Source organism: Notothenia rossii, assembly GCF_949606895.1.
Source record: "Notothenia rossii genome assembly, chromosome: 11".
Taxonomy (NCBI): domain Eukaryota; kingdom Metazoa; phylum Chordata; class Actinopteri; order Perciformes; family Nototheniidae; genus Notothenia; species Notothenia rossii.
Window position 1 is genome coordinate 59,625,273 of NC_136910.1, and position 25,115 is coordinate 59,650,387.

The following is a 25,115-nucleotide window of genomic DNA, read 5'->3' on the forward strand; positions in this document are numbered from 1 at the left end:
GAAAATGATATTTATTCACTATCATGGGGCTATACAAATCAAATTCCGGGTAATTCGGAGCACAATTGTACCTTTTACTATTTAAATATATTTGTATTATATATGTTTGGGCTATAAAAGTGGCATTTTTGGATGACTTTGTCAGTTTATGGAGCTTATCCCACAAATCCTGGAGGTTCCAGGCCGAATTTGGGAGCTCATAGGCGGCCTGCCATACGCCCCCACCCGTGGAAAGAAGAACAAAATGAAAGAAAACTCTCAATTATATCTTAAATTAATAAAAAAAGAAGTTTTGAAAAATTCTCGAAAAAACGACTGAGTGCCGGAGAAGGGGCTCCGAGATGCTCAACCCTTCGGCGCTTCGGGCCGAAGCCCCAGACACTTTTCCACCCCCCCGTTGCAACTTTCAACGGAGAGGGGAAACCAAGCCTCCCCTACTCCGTCCAAAAAATTCATTCATCATTTTCAGACTACTGTCTGCACGAAATCGGAAACCCGGTTTTTGAGAGGACTCAGAAAAAAAATGGCTGTGAAACTTCATGGAGGAATTCATCCGCTCCATGTGCACTCTGGCTCGGATACATTTTTTGCCCGGAGACCCCCCAGCATGGTTCTTACCAAACTTGAAGTTTTTGAACTGGGCTTTGGAGGAAGGTAAGGGGAGTTGACAGGGGACTCTACCCGCATTATGAGGCACTATTTTCGGATACATTTGAACACTTTTAGCCCTTTTTTATGGATAAATTGAAATACATTGCGTGGAGGATAGGACAGAGAGATGACAGACTCTCTGGCCGCCTCACAAGTCACTATTGTCGGACACTTTCTTTGCTTTACCGCGGTTCTATCACTCTTTCCTCCTTTGACCATAAAACGTGTTTCCTGCTGGGGTACTGCCTGGTTCCGTGTCACCCCAAACCCTCTCATGGTCGGGGAACCATGAATTGATGCATCGGACCCAATGTTGCCATCACCAGCCCCGCGTTGGTGCGGAGGTGGGACCATTTAACCCGGTGGTAACCCAAGTCCTCCCTTGGTCCGTGTACCATGCATTGAAGCATCAGACCCATGGTTGCAATCACCGGTTACGCTAACGCATGTAAACGGAGAAACATAAAATAATTGTAATACAATTCATTGTGTCTGTTTGAGTAAGGATGTTGTCCGAATGCCCGGTGTGCAGACTCTGTTATCTGGCTTTGAACAAGCACCTTAAGCACAAACATGCAGTGCTGAACCTGGAGGAAAGAGGCATCATTCTTAAAATGGCCAGTGGCAGAATAAATGTTCGGACCAAACCCTGTCCCATCACAGGGTGTTCGTATGCTGGGAAGAGACTACACCGTCATGTAACTCGTGACCACCCTGAGTTCTCCCGAGATGAGGCACATCAGGTCATGGCAAGGCTGAAGAATAGTGTGGCCATGCAGTTGCTCCATGACCTCCGAGAGACTAATCCCATCATTGGAATGGCTACATCATTGGATATAGACAATGAGGAGGAATACCCGGTGCACCCTCCACCCTTCTCCCCACATACCGAGTGTGACGAAGAGGACTGCATGCAGGTGAGGCTGGAAAATGTGGCATTGAGGGCTCAGAAGGATGCCCTCATTGATGAGGTGAAGACCCTGCGCTCCAGGCTGAAAGAGGGGCTAAAACCCAGGAAGCAGAGTGCCACTGCTGCTCTGCTTGAGGAAGAGGAAGAATGTATATGATTTAAGGGCCTGGCAATCTCAAGTACCTCCGGCATGAACACAGTAGCCTCCGGCAGCAATACCCCTCTCAAGACCCCGGTCAAGACTGTCATGCGGTCCGCAGAAGCCTCCGGTAGTGAGACCCCTGTATGCCAGAATACCCGTGCCTCCGTCTACAATAAACTGAGATTCATCACAAACCTCAGATCAGAACGCACCACTGCAATCTATACACTCGTGTTGGATGGTCTTCCCTGACCACGCGTAGACTGAAACATTGGCACGTCCTTATATATAAGGCTATTCTTGGTGCTCTTCCCCCTCATCTAAGGATGTACAGAAATAGAAAATGCACTGGATCCTATCGGCTTCGCTCAGAGAACTTTTTCCTTTTAACTGAACCAAAGGTCCGTACTGAACTTGGGAAGAGGGCGTTCAGTTACACTGCCCCTCAAGCTTGGAACCTGCTTCAAACTGAGCTGAAACTCAGAGAGCTGGTCTCATTAGAAACACTCAAAGCAACTTTAACTGACCTCGAAGCAGGCCGCTGTGTCTGTGAATGCTTTGGCTAAACTTGGTGCATGACTGTGTTGTGATTGTGTGTTTTTTAATTGTTTAGTTTAGTTTATTTATTCATAGTGTCGTGGACAGTCCCCATCGATGAACTGTCACAAAAACAGTAAATGGAGCAGCTTTAGCTGAAGTGCCCAAGTTATGGAGACATGCTGCATCATTAGTCCGTCTTTTGCTGCTCTTGGCACAGCCACATTGGCCATCATAAGATGCATCAACACATGTGTCTCGAGTCACACACATGTGTCTTTGAGTCACACACATGTGTCTTTGAGTCACACACATGTGTCTTCGAGTCACACACATGTGTCTTTGAGTCACACACATGTGTCTTCGAGTCACACACATGTGTCTTTGAGTCACACACATGTGTCTTCGAGTCACACACATGTGTCTTTGAGTCACACACATGTGTCTTGAGTCACACACATGTGTCTTCAAGTCACACACATGTGTCTTTGAGTCACACACATGTGTCTCGAGTCAACCTCAACAGACTCTCTACAGGACCATCTGTATGAGGCTCTATTTTCGGATACTTTTGTTCATTTCCCCCCCCCCCCCCCCTTTTTCCTGGGTCTCACTGGTTTTCCAACATGTGAATTTGACTATTTTGACTCTGGAGGAATGTAAGGGGAGTTGGCAGGGGACTCTACCCGCATTATGAGGCACTATTTTCGGATACTTTTGTTCATTGTCACCCCTTGTCCCTGGGTAAAATGAGGTCTGTCACTTTGGGTAACCGCACCACTCTCGGAAGTCCCCAGAGAGTGGACCTCCATTGCCTCTAAGTAGGGTTAGGGTTTACTTGGGTTTTTCAACATAAAACAGAGACTCTGACCTGTGACCTGAAGCAGCAGGTGGTCCAGAGTCTGCTGGAAAACAAAGAGAGAGATTACTGAGTAACACTCAACCTGCACAACAAACAACAACAACACAACAATAATTGATAAAGCGCTTTTCAGGACTCACAAAGACACTGAACAGAAGTCCCATTCAACAGCCCTGATGGTCTTTAGGGTGTTTCTCCTTTCCTACGTAATCTAACAGATCCACTGTAGCACCATGAACACAGAACAACGTAAAGACTGTTCCTGTGTAACGTGAATACAGAACAACGTAAAGACTGTTCCGGTGTAACGTGAATACAGAACAACGTAAAGACTGTTCCTGTGTAACGTGAATACAGAACAACGTAAAGACTGTTCCTGTGTAACGTGAATACAGAACAACGTAAAGACTGTTCCTGTGTAACGTGAATACAGAACAACGTAAAGACTGTTCCGGTGTAACGTGAGTACAGAACAACGTAAAGACTGTTCCGGTGTAACGTGAATACAGAACAACGTAAAGACTATTCCTGTGTAACGTGAATACAGAACAACGTAAAGACTGTTCCTGTGTAACGTGAATACAGAACAACGTAAAGCCTGTTCCGGTGTAACGTGAATACAGAACAACGTAAAGACTGTTCCTGTGTAACGTAAATACAGAACAACGTAAAGCCTGTTCCGGTGTAACGTGAATACAGAACAACGTAAAGACTGTTCCTGTGTAACGTGAATACAGAACAACGTAAAGCCTGTTCCGGTGTAACGTGAACACAGAACAACGTAAAGACTGTTCCGGTGTAACGTGAATACAGAACAACGTAAAGACTGTTCCTGTGTAACGTGAACACAGAACAACGTAAAGACTGTTCCTGTGTAACGTGGATACAGAACAACGTAAAGACTGTTCCTGTGTAACGTGAATACAGAACAACGTAAAGCCTGTTCCGGTGTAACGTGAATACAGAACAACGTAAAGACTGTTCCTGTGTAACGTGAATACAGAACAACGTAAAGACTGTTCCTGTGTAACGTGGATACAGAACAACGTAAAGACTGTTCCTGTGTAACGTGAATACAGAACAACGTAAAGACTGTTCCTGTGTAACGTGAACACAGAACAACGTAAAGACTGTTCCGGTGTAACGTGAATACAGAACAACGTAAAGACTGTTCCTGTGTAACGTGAATACCGAACAACGTAAAGACTGTTCCGGTGTAACGTGAATACAGAACAACGTAAAGACTGTTCCTGTGTAACGTGAATACAGAACAACGTAAAGACTGTTCCTGTGTAACGTGAATACAGAACAACGTAAAGACTGTAGCTGTGTAACGTGAATACAGAACCACTTTCATTACGGATTTCCTACGTGACATCGTGACCAGACTTTTTAACGTTATGTACGTAACTCAAATGAAAACAGAGCGCCTGCCCTTTGTAGAGATTCCTACATACCGTTACAGAATATAGACCCCCCCCCCCCCATAAAGTCTTGTTAAACTGCTGATATGAGAAATACCGCAGACTGTATAACCATGCATGTAACAACACAGATGTAACACCCCTTGTTGTGTAATACCAATGTGTGCAATATATATACAGTGGGGCAAAAAAGTAGTTAGTCAGCCACCAATTGAGCAAGTTCTCCCACTTAAAAAGATGAGAGAGGCCTGTAATGTTGATCCTAGGTATACCTCAACTACGAGAGACAGAATGGGGGGAACGAATCCAGGAAATCACATTGTCTGATCTTTAAAGAATTTATTTGCAAATGATGGTGTAAAATAAGTATTTGGTCAATAACAAACAAAAAAGATTTCTGTCTCTCACAGACCTGTAACTTCTTCTTTAAGAGCCTCCTCTGTCCTCCACTTGTTAACTGTATTAATGGAACCTGTTTGAACTCGTTATCAGAATAAAAGACACCTGTCCACAACCTCAAACAGTCACACTCCAAACTCCACTATGGCCAAGACCAGAGAGCTGTCAAAGGACACCAGAAACTACATGGTAGACCTGCACCAGGCTGGGAAGACTGGATCTGCAATAGGTAAGCAGCTTGGTGTGAAGAAATCAACTGTGGGAGCAATTATTAGAAAATGGAAGACATACAAGACCACTGATAATCTCCCTCCATCTGGGGCTCCACGCAAGATCTCACCCCGTGGGGTCAAAATGAGAAACAAGAACGGTGATCAAAGATCCCAGAACCACATGGGGGGACCTAGTCCATGACCTGCAGAGAGCTGGGACCAAAGTAACAAAGGCTACCATCAGTAACACACTACGCCGCCAGGGACTCAAATCCTGCAGTGCCAGACGTGTCCCCCTGCTTAAGCCAGGACATGTCCAGGCCCGTCTGAAGTTTGCTAGAGAGCATTTAGATGATCCAGAAGAGGATTGGGAGAATGTCATATGGTCAGATGAAACCAAAATAGAACTTTTTGGTAAAAACTCAACTAGACGTGTTTGGAGGAGAAAGAATGCTGAGTTGCATCCAAAGAACACCTACTGTGAAACATGGGGGGGGGGACATCATGCTTTGGGGCTGTTTTTCTGCAAAGGGACCAGGACCACTGATCCGTGTAAAGGAAAGAATGAATGGGGCCATGTATCGTGAGATTTTGAGTGACAACCTCCTTCCATCAGCAAGGGCATTGAAGATGAAACGTGGCTGGGTCTTTCAGCATGACAATGATCCCAAACACACCGCCCGGGCAACGAAGGAGTGGCTTCGTAAGAAGCGTTTCAAGGTCCTGGAGTGGCCTAGCCAGTCTCCAGATCTCAACCCCATAGAAAATCTTTGGAGGGAGTTGAAAGTCCGTGTTGCCTAGCGACAGCCCCAAAACATCACTGCTCTAGAGGAGATCTGCATGGAGGAATGGGCCTAAATACCAGCAACAGTGAAAACCTTGTGAAGACTTACAGAAAGCGTTTGACCTCTGTCATTGCCAACAAAGGGTTTATAACAAAGTATTGAGATGAACTTTTGTTTTTGACCAAATACTTATTTTACACCATCATTTGCTAATTAATTCATTAAAAATCCTACAATGTGATTTCCTGGATTCTTTCCCCCATTCTGTCTCTCGTAGTTGAGGTATACCTAGGATCAACATTACAGACCTCTCTCATCTTGTTAAGTGGGAGAACTTGCTCAATTGGTGGCTGACTAAATACTTTTTTGCCCCACTGTATATATATATATAAATATATATATATATATATATATATATATATATATAAATATAAATATAAATATATATATATATATATATATATATATATATATGCCGTTAATAACTGTTTAATATATACCTGGCTGCTAAATCCTCAGAACTGTTACAGGATGTGTATTTTGTCAATTGTGTCTATAATATGTTTTGAATGCGTGCTTCTTAAGATAAGGTAAGAGATCAGAAGTACTTTATTGATCCCAATGTGGGAAATGTTTGCGTAGCAGCAGCATAAAAAGACAAGACATTGAACATAAGAGAAATTAAAAGACTAGAAATAACAATCCAAAATCTCATATAGAAATAAAATAGCATTAAAAAAAGTAGAAAGTATACATGTTGAAATACAAATGTACAGTAACAACATAAAGCAGGATATTACAGATACATGAATTGTGTAAGGAATGGATACAGTTATCCAAGATCATATTTATATTAAAAAAAAGCAAATGTCCCCTCTGTGGGACGAGTAAGGGGATTCTGATTCTGAGATGAACGTAGATCTGAACCTGCATCAGACCCTCAGATCTTCCTCAGAATCTAGCCCCCCTGTTTTCTCAGAGTCTGAACCGGACCCTGATCCCGGGGCAGATGCAGGGTATTGAAATGAAATGGATCTGCTCTCAATGAGCCTCCAGCTGGGGAAGAGGGGCATGATGGGATTAGAGGGGGGGCCGGAGGTAAAGAGATTATCAACAATGAAGGTAATGTAGAGAAAGTTGCTGCCACACCACGGAAACTTCAAACAAATTCCCACAAAAGGCTTTTTATTGTATTTCTGCTGGGGCCAGGTGAGCAGCCCCTGACCCCCCCGCCGCACAAACTCAATCACTCCCAGAGCTTCATGGGCTTTTACATTAAAAGCCATATATTCTGATTAAAGAGAAGAGAGGAGAGCGGGATGAGAGGAGTTTAAACTCAGTTAGAAACTGCAGAACCAGCAGACCCCCCCCCCCCCCCCCCACACTGTCAGGAATCAGGTAAAAGAACCCCTTCATCTGGAGCATAATGTGGATCAGACCCTTCATTTATTACCAATAACGCTCTGAGGATCCTTGCTATGATTGCTATATTCACTATGACTCTGTGGCTCAGGTCCTTAAAGTCCAAAGGATGAATAAAAGGTCTTGAGTTCAGTTTCTTTCTGCTCTAACGCTGTGAACGGTTCACCTGCCTGTGATCATAAGTCAGAGGCTTTTATTGTGAAAGGGAAGAAAGGAGGAGAGGGTCTGGTTGAAATCAGAAGAAGGTTGTTGTTTAATAATCATCATATAAATCCATTCAAACTGCTAAAATACTCACGATGAAGTCATGATGGCTAAATTCCACTTATTATTTGTATTTATTTGCACTATTTTAAGTATTTTATCTGTTTTTTATATTTAGTGATATAGGAGTTACAAGACAAGTGCATAGAAGTACAGTGTCCCAGATACACAGGAGACAGTAAGGTGCATTTACAAGTACAAATAACAAATGACAATATACACTGGAAAAAATGTGCTCCCAAATCAAATAAAAGAATAATGAAAACAAGATGTTTTTGCTTGTCTTAAGAATAAAAAAATCAAAAAGTGAACATTTGCTTGGTTAGGTTTCTTGGAATAAGACGGGATATTTAGATAAAGGAGATCTTGAGATTAGCTGAAACATATTTTGAACTATATCTTACCAGGATCAGTCATTCAATCAGCAGAGACGGTTTTGATTTAAGAATGCATATTTGGGTTCGGTCTGAAGGGGAGGGGCTTAGCTTGACCCTGGTGGTGGTGAATGGATGGTTGGGGTTGGTATGAAGGGGAGGGGCTTAGCTTGACCCTGGTGGTGGTGAATGGATGGTTGGGGTCGGTATGAAGGGGAGGGGCTTAGCTTGACCCTGGTGGTGGTGAATGGATAGTTGGGGTCGGTCTGAAGGGGAGGGGCTTAGCTTGACCCTGGTGGTGGTGAATGGATGGTTGGGGTCGGTATGAAGGGGAGGGGCTTAGCTTGACCCTGGTGGTGGTGAATGGATGGTTGGGGTCGGTATGAAGGGGAGGGGCTTAGCTTGACCCTGGTGGTGGTGAATGGATAGTTGGGGTCGGTCTGAAGGGGAGGGGCTTAGCTTGACCCTGGTGGTGGTGAATGGATAGTTGGGGTCGGTCTGAAGGGGAGTGGCTTAGCTTGACCCTGGTGGTGGTGAATGGATGGTTGGGGTCGGTATGTGGTGGTGAATGGATGGTTGGGGTCGGTATGAAGGGGAGGGGCTTAGCTTGACCCTGGTGGTGGTGAATGGATAGTTGGGGTCAGTCTGAAGGGGAAGGGCTTAGCTTGACCCTGGTGGTGGTGAATGGATGGTTGGGGTTGGTATGAAGGGGAGGGGCTTAGCTTGACCCTGGTGGTGGTGAATGGATAGTTGGGTTCGGTCTGAAGGGGAGGGGCTTAGCTTGACCCTGGTGGTGTTGAATGGATGGTTGGGGTCGGTCTGAAGGGGAGGGGCTTAGCTTGACCCTGGTGGTGGTGAATGGATAGCTGGGGTCGGTCTGAAGAGGAGGGGCTTAGCTTGACCCTGGTGGTGGTGAATGGATAGTTGGGGTCGGTCTGAAGGGGAGGGGCTTAGCTTGACCCTGGTGGTGGTGAATGGATGGTTGGGGTCGGTCTGAAGGGGAGGGGCTTAGCTTGACCCTGGATTCAGAGGGACAGGAGGTGAAAAGGGGGGAAGGAGGGTTGCGTCGAGTCACCTGAAATGACAGCTGTCAGAGGGGAAAGCAGATTTAAAAGGGTTAGCAGAGCGCTATGATAGGCTTGTGAGAATAGAGCGAAGTGATTGGTTAAGCTGGGGAGCGACACCCCGATCACTTAATGAGAGGAGAGAGAGTAGTAACATAGAAATAGTTAATGAAGAGTAAAGACGGTCTTCCTGGTTGAACTTGCGCTGAGCTTCATATGTTGTTAGAAAACTGATACAATACTTTAATAATAAAATAAAATAAAATAATAAATTAATTATATAATTATAATTTAATAAAAAATCTTATTAGAAAATCACCAACTAACGTCAGAAAGTTGAAAACCTTTGAGCATTTGCAGCTTATTTTGTGACGTTAGTTGGTGATTTTCTAATAAGATTTTGTTGTAGCAGCTTGAGAAACTTGTTTCATTTGAGATACAACTCAAAATAAGGTGTTTTTCTAGAGTCTAGAAGTGGCACTGGCTAAAAACAAGACCCTATATCTCACTGCATTGTTACCTCTTCAGTTATTATGTCTCATTTCGAGTGTAAGACACATTCTGACTACTGTAGATTAGGGGTTCACAGAATTCACGTACGTACCTCAGTTTGGGGGTCACGGTTCGGTACGGGTTCGGTACAACAAGAAAAAGCAAAGCAAAAAAAGTCCCAAATGTATAATACCAGGTTTGTTTTTTATTTATTTTGAACAGTAGTTCAAGTTTCAGTATAAAAATAAGGAACTTTAACATTTTTAATAATTAACTTTATTACACACTAAACACATTAAAAACAAACCACACACACTCAGATGGCCGTATCTATAATCTATAATATTTATCTATAATGGCTGAACAAAAAGGTTCAATAAGCTGTAAAACTAAAAACAATGTCTTGAAAATATTACAAAATAAATAATAAGAAAGTGTTTCAATCACTTTCAATAAAAGCCGGGGTCCTCTACTATTGCATAAGGGCGTAGCATAGCCGTTGAAAAACATATGCAAAAAGCTTCCGTTATTTGTTTTGGTCTCTCGGCTCTCATGTCTCTTGGCTTCCTTAAAGGGATCAGCTGCTGAACTGCTGCTGTCTTTTGCCGGGCTCCGTGATTGGCACATCTGGGTGATGCCTTCTGATATTATGTAGCATGTTTGCGTGTGTTACCATTAGCGTACTGCACCGCTGTCTAACAACGCCGACACACCGGCTTCGTCCGATCCACCACTCACACTCCATCGTTATTGTAGTCCACGGGGAACAGGAAATGTTCCCACAGCTGATTCAAAAGAAGCAGGAGGGTTCTAGCTCCTGTGAGTTATCTGAAATCACCAGACTAACTTTTATTCTTGTATTTTGTTCGTTTTGTTGTTGTGTTTCTTCTTGTTCTTCATTTATTGTTTAAGGGCGGCTGGCAAACAGCTTTTAGGCGCAATACCGCCCCCTGGATTATAAATAGTGTAATGGATTCCGCCTGAAGGACAGACCTTTTTCCCACTCGTAAAAAAAAAGCGTATTCGTCGTGTGACTGCATGTCCCGTACCGTGACGTCCGAACCGTCACGGTACGGACGTCACGGTACGGTACGAATACGGACACCGTTACACCCTACTGTAGATATTTGAAATATATACTTTGAGTTTTTACAGTGTATACATGGAGACGTATACATATTTGATCTGTTTTATTGCACACTGTTGGAGGAGCCTGAGACCTCAGATCTACGCTCTAGCTGTGTGCTAATGAAACCCCCCCGCTCTCAGTCATGACTTAATGTTTATTCTGTTTACGGGCTCTTGTTGACTTCTGTCAGTGAATGTGAACTAAACCCACCTCACTGCTTTCAGAGCCCTCCCCCCCGACCCGCAGTAAACCGTCCAGCTGTTAGATCTGGCTCCCTTACAGGAACCTCCGTTAGTGTGAGGCGTCAGAATAATTCATCTTTATACTGCGGGAAAAATAAATAAACGTTTAGATAAATTAAACATAAAAAGAAATCGAGAAATATAAATAAAAAATGAGGTCTTGCTTAAAAAAAATCAGACATTTGTTTCAAAATATTACGAATAATATTCCTTGAAGGATTTAAATGTTATTCTCTTTTTAAATGGACTTGATTCTTTAAAGAGTAGGTCATATTGTTTATATCACAGCTATTCTGTGACATAAACCACAATAAACCGTAAGTCTTAATGTAGATTATTTATTTTCATATTCTATTTACAGAGACTTCTTCTTCTTTGAGTTTTCATTGCCATTTCTAACCTGTAGCTGCTGAGCATATGACAAGAGAACCTTTGAATATCTGAGTCTGTATTCTTAGAGAAGTAGTGAGTATCGTGGGCGTGACGCATCTCTTCTGTGAGACACTGCTTTAGAGATTGTGTGATTAACATTCAGCCTCCGCTCAGGTGATATTTCACGCTGAAGCGCCACAGATCTGGATGTTTCCACATAAAGTCTGCAGCTGCTCCTCTCAGCTTTATGAACGTCTGTCGGCCCATCAGAGAGCTTCATTCACAGCTTTATGTTTCCGAGGCGCGAGGTGCGGTATGAGGGACGCCGTAAAGCCGGGAACTCTGAGCATCATGAAACCACGGAAACCATCTGGGATATTCCCCGCGCTGCAGAAATAACTGTTAACGTCCGTATGTCTGCTCACATCACTCACACAGAGAAAACACAGAGACAACTCTCTGGAACAGGGGACATGGAGACAGGGACAAGAAGACGGGGACAATGGAGACAGGGACATGGAGACGGGACATGGAGACGGGGACATGGAGACTGGGACATGGAGACGGGGACATGGAGACTGGACATGGAGATGACATGGAGACTGGGACATGGAGACGGGGACATGGATGAGACGGGGACATGGAGACTGGGACATGGAGACAGGGACATGGAGACTGGGACATGAAGACGGGGACATGGAGACAGGGACAAGAAGACGGGGACATGGAGACAGGGACATGGAGACGGGGACATGGAGACGGGGACATGGAGACTGGGACATGGAGACGGGACATGGAGACTGGGACATGGAGATGGGACATGGAGACGGGGACATGGAGACGGGGACATGAAGACGGGGACATGGAGACTGGGACATGGAGACAGGGACATGGAGACTGGGACATGAAGACGGGGACATGGAGATGGGGACATGGAGACGGGGACATGGAGACTGGGACATGGAGATGGGGACATGGAGACTGGGACATGAAGACGGGGACATGGAGACTGGGACATGGAGATGAGGACATGGAGACGGGGACATGGAGACTGGACATGGAGACTGGGACATGGAGACTGGGACATGGAGACTGGGACATGAAGACGGGGACATGGAGACTGGGACATGGAGATGGGGACATGGAGACGGGGACATGGAGACGGGGACATGAAGACGGGGACATGGAGACTGGGACATGGAGACTGGGACATGGAGACTGGGACATGAAGACGGGGACATGGAGACTGGGACATGGAGACGGGGACATGGAGACGGGGACATGGAGATGGGGACATGGAGATGGGGACATGGAGACAGGGACATGGAGACGGGGACATGGAGACTGGGACATGGAGACGGGGACATGAAGACGGGGACATGGAGATGGGGACATGGAGACAGGGACATGGAGACGTGGACATGGAGACATGGACATGGAGACGGGGACATGGGGACAGGGACATGGAGACGGGACATGGAGACAGGGACATGGAGACGGGACATGGAGACAGGGACATGGAGACGGGACATGGAGACGGGGACATGGAGACGGGAACATGGAGACAGGGACATGGAGACGGGGACATGGAGACGGGGACATGGAGACGGGGACATGGAGACAGGGGAAATACGAGATTCTGGGAGGGATCAGGGACTTTTGACGGTTGGTTTGCGTTCACTTAAAGGTCTCCTATTATACTATGTTAGGCATATATTATAGGTCTCAGATATAAGGACATGTCTCTGAAGCGTCCTGCTCCAAACCCCAAACAGATCCTTGTAGCCCCCCCCCCCCCCTCTCTTCCAGCTGTTACTAAGGACATGTCTCTGAAGTGTCCTGCTCCAAACCCCAAACAGATCCTTGTAGCCCCCCCCCCCCTCTCTTCCAGCTGTTACTAAGGACATGTCTCTGAAGTGTCCTGCTCCAAACCCCAAACAGATCCTTGTAGCCCCCCCCCCCCCCTCTCTTCCAGCTGAGCTGACTCTGGGTCAGAAGCTTCAGAGAGAGAGTAGATCTCATCAGGAGAACTCTCCCAGCAGAAACTCAGCTAAATGCTGCCGTGATGAAACTCCACATCATGTTCCAAACCACATCAAGGATCCTCTCTGAAACAGGATGGAGCTCAAACTCTCTCTCTCTCTCAGGTTTACCACAAGGTGACTTCCTTTTGATTTCCTGCTTCTTCACACACACTCTCTCCAGCACAGGTTAGCTCTGAGTGTTAGCATGCTAAAGTAAACACAGACCATATTACTTCCAGAACACGTCTCATTGTTTCTGACAGCAACCTTTCTGATTGGCCCGTGGGTTTAAAGCCCGCCCACATTTTAGTAATGTCGTCATGACGCAGCAAATCTGGATCAGCTCCGTTGTTCCCGGTTTTTAGAGATGTGGGTACGGAGGAGAAGAGAGAGGGGTTTATTTCCTGACACTTTGAGAGTCTCCTGACACACGGGGGACACACAGGGGACACACCGGGGACACATGGGGACACACTGGGGACACATGGGGACACACCGGGGACACACAGGGGACACACGGGGGACACACGGGGGACACATGTAGAGAAGACATCAACAAGTGACATGATAGGAGATGTTTAAGACATGTAAATAAAGGTCATGTGGTGAAAAGGTGCGTTTGGATATCGGTCATGAACTCAAATATGTTGCATACTGAGATGAGCTTTTGTACGGAGGCTAAGAGGTGCAAACACAACGTCTCAAAACTCCTCCATCAGGAGAAGCAGCTTCAGAGAGGATGCAGATATAAAAACCCAAATGTTCCTCATGAAGCAACAACACGTGCAGAGTTTAGAGAGCATTCAGCTACTTGAGGAGACATGGCAGCGTTTACTAAAAGCTGCAGAAACCAAACGCTACAAATACAAACACAAGAATGTGTCATTAGAAGATTAAATTAGATATATAAATATAAGAAAATGATTTAAAAGGGTCGAAGAAGTTAAACATTTATCTTTTTGAAGAGAGGAAGTCAAATCATTTTTTAGACAAAACTAAAATGGTCCGAGTACAGATCCCTGTGGGACGCCAAATATTATGTAATACTATTCATTAGGGCTGTCAAGTTAACGCGTTAATAACGCGTTAACGCAAATAATTATTTTAACGTACGATTAACGCATGTGTATTTTTCCTCGGGCCCGCCCCGTAGTTTCAGGGCCCAAAGGCTTGACGTTGTTGTTAGTTGGATGGTGGGAGAGGGGGGGGTGCTAGTGAACTGTCAAGGGGGGGGAAGCCTCGCTGCGGGGAAACGGCGGACCTCTGTCGGCGCAACTTCGATGAGGCCGTTTAAAGACATAATAAAGTAAGGTCGGTGCCGGCCGTCAACGGTACTTGACGACCGGCCGTTCTGTGGATCTCCAGATTCTACAGACGGCCAGTCCGCCCCTGCTGACAGCCCCGCTCCTGCCGCTCGCTTGCGGCAGACCACACTTGAAAGTTTTCCGGGGAGACGCCAGGACAACAACAGCGATAGCTAAATGGGGGGCTACAGCTTCACACTGTGGAGGACGAGGGGCTGCGTGAGATCATTGGGATCACATCCAACGTGTCGACTGCACGTCACAGCGCATTGTTTTGACCCCTGTGGGAACTTCAGTCTCATGCTTTGACTGCTATGAAGACAGAGGAGCGGCATCTCGCCAACAACTGTAAACAGGCATGTCTGTTTGAGCAACTGCCTCAGTGCAAAGAAGTACACAGGGCTGGGAGAGAGAGAGAGAGAGAGAGAGAGAGAGAGAGAGAGAGAGAGAGAGAGAGGTTCCAGGTTGTTGTGTTGAGAATATTTTTCATTGTTCAAATGATAATAAACAAACATTAGCATAAAGCATATTTGTCCACTCATATGTTGATAAGGGTATTACAAACTTGAAAAACATTTCTCTAAGGAACATTGAGAACAGATCGAAAATCGCTATTAAATATTTGAATCGACTGACAGCCCTACTATTTATCTATCTTTACAAATTGACAACACATGCAGCATTGAGGAAACATTCAGCAGCCTTTAGAAACAACTTGTGATAGTATTGCAGATGTGCTGTCAGCTAGTTAGCTAACCTAGTAATATGGGAAGAAGTCATGTGATTATATTGATCAAATGAAGATGTGCTGAGTGGAAAGTCTGCTCTCAGTGTTTAAGCGCCCACAAATAGAAATGCATTCAGTGTCTGTGTGTTCCTCCTCGGTGTTGATAAAGCTTTCCTGTGGACTCAGTCTGTAATGAGTCTTCATTATGCATCGCGTCAGCTGTTTAGAGTCAAAATAATGAGAAAACTGTCGACCTTTCCCAGAATGCACCCTGCCTGCAACATGTTTTAATAACTAATAAATAAAGCACGAGATGCTGCCTGAGAGAAGTGTTTCTGCATCAAGTATTTAAAGGTGTGTGTGTGTGTGTGTGTGTGTGTGTGTGTGTGTGTGTGTGTGTGTGTGTGTGTGTGTGTGTGTGTGTGTGTGTGTGTGTGTGTGTGTGTGTGTGTGTGTGTGTGTCTGTGTGTGTCTGTGTGTGTCTGTGTGTGTGTGTGTGTGCAGTGGGGGGGTGTCAGGGCTGTGAGAAAAACACACATCTCGTCCAGCAGCAATTCAAATCAATTTCAAAGCGAAGGAAGCGTCCTCGTTTACACAGAAAAAACTTCGGGTTTCCAACCTGCAAATAAAACAGAAAAGCAATCAATCACAGAGAGGGGCCTTTGGGGGGGGGATATGCAAACTGACCGTGAGGCCGCTGAGATAAATGTGTGTGTGTGTGTGTGTGTGTGTGTGTGTGTGTGTGTGTGTGTGTGTGTGTGTGTGTGTGTGTGTGTGTGTGTGTGTGTGTGTGTGTGTGTGTGTGTGTGTGTGTGTGTGTGTGTGTGTGTGTGTGTGTGTGTGTGTGTGTGTGTGTGCATTCCTGAGCCGGGGAAAGTTCTCCGTCACAAGCACTAATTAATCACCGCGCTGAGATTAATCACTTATTAATGAGAGCGTCTCATTGGCCGGGGGCGGAAAACAACTGAACTCCATTAATCTCTAACGTCTAAACTCTATTTATTCTGATCCTCTTTCTCTCACGCTACAGCTCTAGAGCCACGAGATCTGATTGGTCCTCCAGGTGCAATGCATTCTGGGTATCCATAGGGCTCATTCTGGGATATTCAAATCAGAGTCAGAGAAGATATTGTACTTAGTAAAAGTAGAAGTACTCAGATCTTGTACTTGAGTAAAAGTAGAAGTACTCAGATCTTGTTCTTGAATAAAAGTAGAAGTACCAGAGTGTAGGAATACTCTTACAGTAAAAGTCCTGCATTCAAAATGTTCCTCAAGTGAAAGTAGAAAAATATTATCATCAAAATAAAGATTAAAGTAGCGACAGTAAAAGTAGTCATTGTGCAGATTGGTCCATTTCAGAATAATATATATGATATATTTGATGATACCTTCAGGAGCTAGTTTACATTAACTTCTTTATTAATATAAACCCTCCTGCTGTCAATCATCCTCTGATGTTTCTCTGACTTCCTGTTGTCTCTGACATGAGGAACAGATCAGGGTGAAACGAGATGAGATTCTCTGATCTGTCTCACAACATTACAGCACAACATATGGCTCTGCTACTTATAAGCTCCATGTCACCACCGCTAGGCCAAATGTGGCTAATGCTGGGCTATAAAGGAACTACAGCACGGTCACATGACTTCACGTCACCACCGCTAAGCTAAAGGAGGCTAATGTTGGGCTATAAGGGAACTACAGCACGGTCACATGACTTCACGTCTCCACCGCTAAGCTAAAAGAGGCTAATGTTGGGCTATAAAGGAACTACAGCACGGTCACATGACTTCACGTCACCACCGCTAAGCTAAAGGAGGCTAATGTTGGGCTATAAAGGAACTACAGCACGGTCACATGACTTCACGTCTCCACCGCTAAGCTAAAGGAGGCTAATGTTGGGCTATAAAGGAACTACAGCACGGTCACATGACTTCACGTCACCACCGCTAAGCTAAAGGAGGCTAATGTTGGGTTATAAAGGAACTACAGCACGGTCACATGACTTCACGTCACCACCGCTAAGCTAAAGGTGGCTAATGTTGGGCTATAAGGGAACTACAGCACGGTCACATGACTTCACGTCTCCACCGCTAAGCTAAAAGAGGCTAATGTTGGGCTATAAAGGAACTACAGCACGGTCACATGACTTCACGTCACCACCGCTAAGCTAAAGGAGGCTAATGTTGGGCTATAAAGGAACTACAGCACGGTCACATGACTTCACGTCTCCACCGCTAAGCTAAAGGAGGCTAATGTTGGGCTATAAAGGAACTACAGCACGGTCACATGACTTCACGTCACCACCGCTAAGCTAAAGGAGGCTAATGTTGGGTTATAAAGGAACTACAGCACGGTCACATGACTTCACGTCACCACCGCTAAGCTAAAGGAGGCTAATGTTGGGCTGTAAAGGAACTACAGCACGGTCACATGACTTCACGTCACCACCGCTAAGCTAAAGGAGGTTAATGTTGGGCTGTAAAGGAACTACAGCACGGTCACATGACTTCACGTCACCACCGCTAAGCTAAAGGAGGCTAATGTTGGGCTATAAAGGAACTACAGCACGGTCACATGACTTCACATCACCACCGCTAAGCTAAAGGAGGCTAATGTTGGGCTATATTCATCAAATGATTACATGAAAGCACCCCTTGCAAAATGCTTGAGTGGGATTATTTGTGTGTGTGTGCGTGCGTTCGTGCGTACGTATCTGTGTGTGACCTGTGAGCTTGCGCTGCAGAAATGTTTATCACACGTTGGGCATTAATAAAGTGGAGGAGTGCATTAAACAGTGCAGGTGTCAGTGCATGCTGATGGAGAGAGCTGCAGTATGCAGAGCAGGGTCAACTACTGCACACACATACTAATGCACACACACACACACACACACACACACACACACACACACACTCACACTCACACACATACTGTAAGAGTAAAAACTCCCTCTGACAGGCAGCAGATGCAGATCGATAAACCTTTGAGAGCTGGACCTCTGGACCTCAGGTGGATTCTCTTTTTTGTATTGGTAATCTTTTTTTTTGTTTTGTTATCATTATTATTTCACTGAATGTATTTACAGTCTCAGATTAATAGAGAGGTGAAGTGCCGCCCTTCTACTACCGCCCTATGGGACCTCATTTAGGAAAAAGTCTGTATTGAAGTCAATGGAGAGAGAAAGATTATCTTTCCATCCCGTTTGAATTGTGCCACGAATTACACATATGATGTTTGTCAATTTAAAAAATCCTTTCCATGTAAAAAAGTCACAGTTTGTCGTAAAACTGTTGAAATATAAGACTATGAAAAATACGCAACTAGAAAGACTACAAATCCCAGAGTAAGCGATGTCATTAACGTTACACATTACCCTCGTGTTACTCACCGAAACCTTGAAGCCGGTCCCGCATGCTGGCTCTAATGAACCGACTAACTCCCCCTGTGTGTGTACAGCTCTCAACATGCACAGACTTGGAGTGATTTTCACCTCTTTTAATACTTTCCGCCTCGTTCTGAAAGAAAGAAGTGAAATGTGCCAACGTGACGGCCGTCTGGGTGTGTGGTGACGTGTGCTGGACCAGAGATGTAGTTCATTCAGCGTTTCACACAAAGTGTTACTTCACAGTTTTACCACACATTTTTTTTTTTTTGACTTCCAAAATTATCTTTTAAATTGACAAACATCATATGTGTAATTCGTGGCACAATTCAAACGGGATGGAAAGATAATCTTTCTCTCTCCATTGACTTCAATACATATTTTTCAGAAATAAGGTCCATGGAGGTCCACCGGAAGGGGAGGGGCTTCGCTCATATTCAGCTTTAGTATTGTGGTGCTTGGAGAGAAAATCTACTTTGTATGGTACAGATCTCAGATGACTGAATTTGATTTTTTTCTCTGATTTTTTTCTCAGATTTTGACTTTTTTCTTAGAATTTGTCTTTTTTCTCAAATTTGACTTTTTTCTTCTAATTTAACTTTGTTCTTATAATTTGACGTTTTTCACAGAATTAGACTTTTTTCTCAGATTTGGATCTTTTTATTTTATGTTACTTTTTTCTCAGAATTTGTATTTTTTCTCAGAATTTTGACTTATTCCAGGGTACATGCTACATCTTTGCATCAGCAGTGTTTCCTGTGTGCAGACGGCCTGTTTGATGCTCATATTAACCCCTGAGAGCAGGTCACTCTCCTCCTGACGCCTCATTAAAGCAGCTAAATGAAGCACGTCTCACTTTACACCTGCAGAATGAAGCAGAATGAAGCTAATGGAACTAATGAAGCATGGAGCTAATAGAGCTAATGGAGCTAATAGAGCTAATGGAGCTAATGGAGCTAATGGAGCATGGAGCTAATGAAGCATGGAGCTAATAGAGCTAATGGAGCTAATGGAGCTAATGGAGCTAATGGAGCTAATGGAGCATGGAGCTAATGAAGCTAATGGAGCTAATGGAGCTAATGGAGCTAATGAAGCATGGAGCTAATAGAGCTAATGGAGCTAATGAAGCATGGAGCTAATGGAGCTAATGGAGCTAATGGAGCTAATGAAGCATGGAGCTAATAGAGCTAATGGAGCTAATGAAGCATGGAGCTAATGGAGCTAATAAAGCTAATGGAGCTAATGGAGCTAATGGAGCTAATGGAGCTAATGGAGCTAATGAAGCATGGAGCTAATGGAGCTAATGGAGCTAATGAAGCATGGAGCTAATAGAGCTAATAGAGCTAATGAAATAGGAGCTAATAGAGCTAATGGAGCTAATGGAGCTAATGGAGCTAATGGAGCATGGAGCTAATAGAGCTAATGGAGCTAATGAAGCATGGAGCTAATAGAGCTAATGGAGCTAATGGAGCTAATGGAGCTAATGGAGCTAATGAAGCATGGAGCTAATGGAGCTAATGGAGCTAATGGAGCTAATGGAGCTAATGGAGCATGGAGCTAATGAAGCATGGAGCTAATGGAGCTAATGGAGCTAATGGAGCATGGAGCTAATGAAGCTAATGGAGCTAATGAAGCATGGAGCTAATAGAGCTAATGGAGCTAATGGAGCATGGAGCTAATGGAGCTAATGGAGCATGGAGCTAATGGAGCTAATGGAGCATGGAGCTAATGGAGCTAATGGAGCTAATGGAGCATGGAGCTAATGAAGCATGGAGCTAATGGAGCTAATGGAGCTAATGGAGCATGGAGCTAATGAAGCATGGAGCTAATAGAGCTAATGAAATAGGAGCTAATAGAGCTAATGGAGCTAATGGAGCTAATGGAGCTAATGGAGCTAATAGAGCTAATGGAGCTAATAGAGCTAATGAAATAGGAGCTAATGGAGCTAATAGAGCTAATGGAGCTAATGGAGCTAATGAAATAGGAGCTAATGGAGCTAATAGAGCTAATGGAGCTAATGGAGCTAATGGAGCTAATGGAGCATGGAGCTAATAGAGCTAATGGAGCTAATGAAGCATGGAGCTAATAGAGCTAATGGAGCTAATGGAGCTAATGGAGCTAATGGAGCTAATGAAGCATGGAGCTAATGGAGCTAATGGAGCTAATGGAGCTAATGGAGCTAATGGAGCATGGAGCTAATGAAGCATGGAGCTAATGGAGCTAATGGAGCTAATGGAGCATGGAGCTAATGAAGCATGGAGCTAATAGAGCTAATGAAGCATGGAGCTAATAGAGCTAATGGAGCTAATGGAGCTAATGGAGCATGGAGCTAATGAAGCATGGAGCTAATAGAGCTAATGAAGCATGGAGCTAATGGAGCTAATGGAGCTAATGGAGCTAATGAATCGTGGAGCTACTCTCTAGCAGCTGACAGTAGGCTGACAGGCGGCTGACAGACAGCTGACAGACAGCTGACAGACGGCTCACAGTAGGCTGACAGGCGGCTGACCGACAGCTGACAGACAGCTGACAGACGGCTCACAGTAGGCTGACAGGCGGCTGACAGACAGCTGACAGATGGCTCACAGTAGGCTGACAGGCGGCTGACAGATGGCTGACAGACGGCCTGCATTAGGCTGACAGTAGGCTGACAGGCGGCTGACAGATGGCTGACAGAAGGCTCACAGTAGGCTGACAGGCGGCTGACAGATGGCTGACAGACGGCCTGCATTAGGCTGACAGACGGCTGACAGTAGGCTGACAAACGGCTGACAGACGGCTGATAGGCGGCTGACAGGCGGCTGACAGGCGGCTGACAGGCAGCTGACAGGCGGCCGACAGACGGCTGACAGATGGCTGACAGGCGGCTGACAGATGGCCTGCATTAGGCTGACAGACGGCTGACAGACGGCCTGCAGGAGCTCCATGATTCCCCTGAAACCTCCTCACACACCTCCATCATGAAACACTCTCAGATTTTTCCAGACGGGAGAAAGCCTTATCAGAACTTCATGAATCCTCGCTCTGACTTCCTGTCTACAGCTTTGTGATTGGCTGAGGCTCCCAGAGGGTTAGCATGCTTTTCAATTAGCTTTTAAACACTGCAGAGTGGATGGATTTAAAGAGACACCTTTACCGTCTCAAATTAATGGACAGTCAAACATTTTGACTATTTTCTCAGAATTTGACTTTTTTCTTAGAATTTGACTTTTTACTCAATATCTGTGATTCACCTCTTCCACCAAACAGCTAATAACATTTGCCCTTCAGGGAAAATAAAGACACTAACAAGTGGCTAAATGAGTGCACACTGTTTGTAAAACACTGCAGCTCGTACAGTTCCTGAATACTGTCGACAATTACATCAGTTAAAAGGACTGTGCTGTGAGATTTCGCCAGATGTGCTAAATGTACACCTGGCGAAGTACTACAAAAATGTAAAAAATGTACAGTGGGTCCAAAAAGGTTGAAACAGGGATGCACAAACAACACTCTGCAGAGACTAACAACCTGCTACCTGTGTGTGTGTGTGTGTGTGTGTGTGTGTGTGTGTGTGTGTGTGTGTGTGTGTGTGTGTGTGTGTGTGTGTGTGTGTGTGTGTGTGTGTGTGTGTGTGTGTGTGTGTGTGTGTGTGTGTGTGTGTGTCCTGCGTGTCCTTGATTAAAGCAGCACTGACTGACAGCAGATGACTCCCCTCTCTCGTCTTCAGGTCATCGAGTCTCTAGTGGCCGCTTTGCTTTTAAGCCATCACCCCCCCCCCATCACCCCCTGAGGGATCTATCTGTCTCCCCCCCCTCCCCCCCTCAGGTGATGTCCCCCCTCCCTCTGGGTAATTACAGGTGGGGGGGGGGGGGAACATCACCTGTAATTACAGACGTCCTTTAGCTCTCTCAAACCAATTAGAGAGCTAAAGGACGTCAGGGTCACATGTTTCTTACTGGAGGTCGCTGATGGAGATGGGATTTGTAGTTTTACACGCCCTGAGTGCTTCATTATGATCGTCTGTCTCACATCGGATCTGAAGCGACACATAACTCTCCTTTAAAGGGGCGGGGGGGGCACTTACACTCACATTACAGAGGATATAGAAAGATATAAAGATAAAAGTGTGGAGGACGAATTCAGATTCCTGATGAACGCAGATCTGATTAAAGGAAGGACTGAACACTCAGACAAGAAGAAGTGCTTCTCTTATTCCTCTGGACTCATAATGCTGACTGATGGTGGAATGGCCTTATTGTGAGTCGCTTAGGGGAAACATCTCTGTTAAATGAAATGTAACGTCAGGGTTTAGGACTCATAATTAGGACATTATGGTTTGGCTTGTATCAGCACTTTTCCTGTTGTTCTGAGATGGTATCTTTCTGGTGTGATGGACTTATTGTGAGTCGCTCAGGGAACACAAGTCAGTGAAATGAAGTAAGTCCTAATGCTGATAAAGACGTCACACAGCGTCCTACACTATCATACACTCATATGAAATATATAAAGATGCTCTGGTGCAGTGAGTGTAAACACAGTATTCTAAAACTGTGTTTAAATAAATGTACTCGGTTACATTCCTGCAGTAAATGCTGTGTTTGATCTCTGCTGTTCTGACCCGCTGACAGAGAGGATTGTGGGAACTGTGTGTGTGTGTGTGTGTGTGTGTGTGTGTGTGTGTGTGTGTGTGTGTGTGTGTGTGTGTGTGTGTGTGTGTGTGTGTGTGTGTGTGTGTGTGTGTGTGTGTGTCAGTAACATAATGTTATGATTGGCTCTTTGATGACACGCTTAACGATGGTCTGAGGAGCATCACAGCGGGGGGGGAGACCTCCCACATCAAACACAGCCCCCCCCCCCTCCCCCCCCGCTGTGTGACATTAACTGTAACAGCTGTTTTAACACAACTGGACGTACGTTCCTCTTTTAAATCCTGTTTCAAATAAGAAATAACAACATTTGTGTTTTTAGGAGATTTCCCATCGTCATCTTTTTACTCCAGTCTGTGTTTCTGAGGATAAGATTGAAAATAGCTTTTATAAAAGTACTGTTTTCTGTTCATTCTTCCTCTTGCTGTGTTTTTGTACACGACTCATATTCCAGAGCTAATTCCTCGTACGTGTAAAGCAACATAAAACTGATTCTGATCCGTCAGTAACTCTGTGAGATATTTCATTTTACTGCTGCCATCTAAAAGCTACAAGTCCTGCATCTAATAAGTAGAAGCATCAAAACACACTTAGAGTACTAAAACTCTGTGCATCCCATATATATATATATCTATATATATATAGATATAGATATATATATAAAGTAAAGTGTAAGTACTTCAGTCGTTGAGTAAAAGTACTTTCCACCGCTGGCTGATGTTGTCAAACAAGATGATTAATGATGATACGAGTCAAATAAACTGTCAGCGCCCCGAGTACAAACAGAGTGTGTGTGTGTGTGTGTGTGTGTGTGTGTGTGTGTGTGTGTGTGTGTGTGTGTGTGTGTGTGTGTGTGTGTGTGTGTGTGTGTGTGTGTGTGTGTGTGTGTGTGTGTGTGTGTGTGTGTGTGTGTGTGTGTGTGTGTGTGTGTGTGTGTGTGAGAGAGTTTACTCAGCTTGAGGATCACATGGTACAGAGGGTGAGCGACTCGAGGGGGAAAATATTATCTCAGAGCTGAGACACGGGGGGAGCGAAAAGAAAAACCTCTAACAGAAGAGGGTCTTTAATATGATAAGAAACACAGGGATTCTAGCCTCTGAGGACCATTGACATGCACTAACACCGATAGAACTGCAGGAGAGGGACACCACAGAAGAAGAACAGGGCCTCTTTAAGTTAGAGTGGACCAAATACAAAGGTTTGAATAAGGTGCTAGCCGGTCAGGGGGCTTCTGGTCTGCACTGATGCTCATTCTCACAGATATTGAAGTGACTGTTATTTTGTATTTATTGATTGTTGTGTTTTTATTTATGTCTTAATGTGTGCATATGTATAAATGTGTCTGTTGATTGTGTATAGAGGTATATTAGGGCTGTCAGTCTGTTAAAATAGTTCATCGTGATTAATCTAAAATGAATCGCACATTTTCGATCTGTTCTAAATGTTCCTTAGAGGAATCTTGATCAAGTTTGTAATTCTCTTATCAACATGTGAGCGGACAAATATGCTGTATGCTAATGTTTATTATCATTTCAACAATTACAAATATTCTCCTGAATATTCTCAACACAACACACCTCTCTCTCTCTCTCTCTCTCTCTCTCTCTCTCTCTCTCTCTCTCTCTCTCTCTCTCTCTCTCTCTCTCTCTCTGTCTCTGTCTCTGTCTCTCTCTGTCTCTCTCTCTCTCTCTCCCAACCCTGTGTACTTCTTTGCACTGAGCCAGTTGCTCAAACAGACATGCCTGTCGGCGAGATGCCGCTCCTCT

General features: G+C 44.7%; 1 protein-coding gene across 1 annotated transcript in view; it reads left to right on the forward strand.

Annotated features, from left to right (window-relative positions):
* Positions 1 to 12,660: 12,660 nt before the first annotated feature.
* The window catches only part of fer (fer (fps/fes related) tyrosine kinase), a gene marked incomplete at its 5' end in the record, with an annotated part of 67,406 nt that continues 54,951 nt past the window's right edge, over positions 12,661 to 25,115 (forward strand). Inside the window, one exon of the mRNA XM_079659994.1 lies at positions 12,661 to 12,946. Within this exon, the coding sequence (XP_079516120.1) occupies positions 12,661 to 12,946 (286 nt within the window). The remainder of the gene's footprint in view (positions 12,947 to 25,115) is intronic.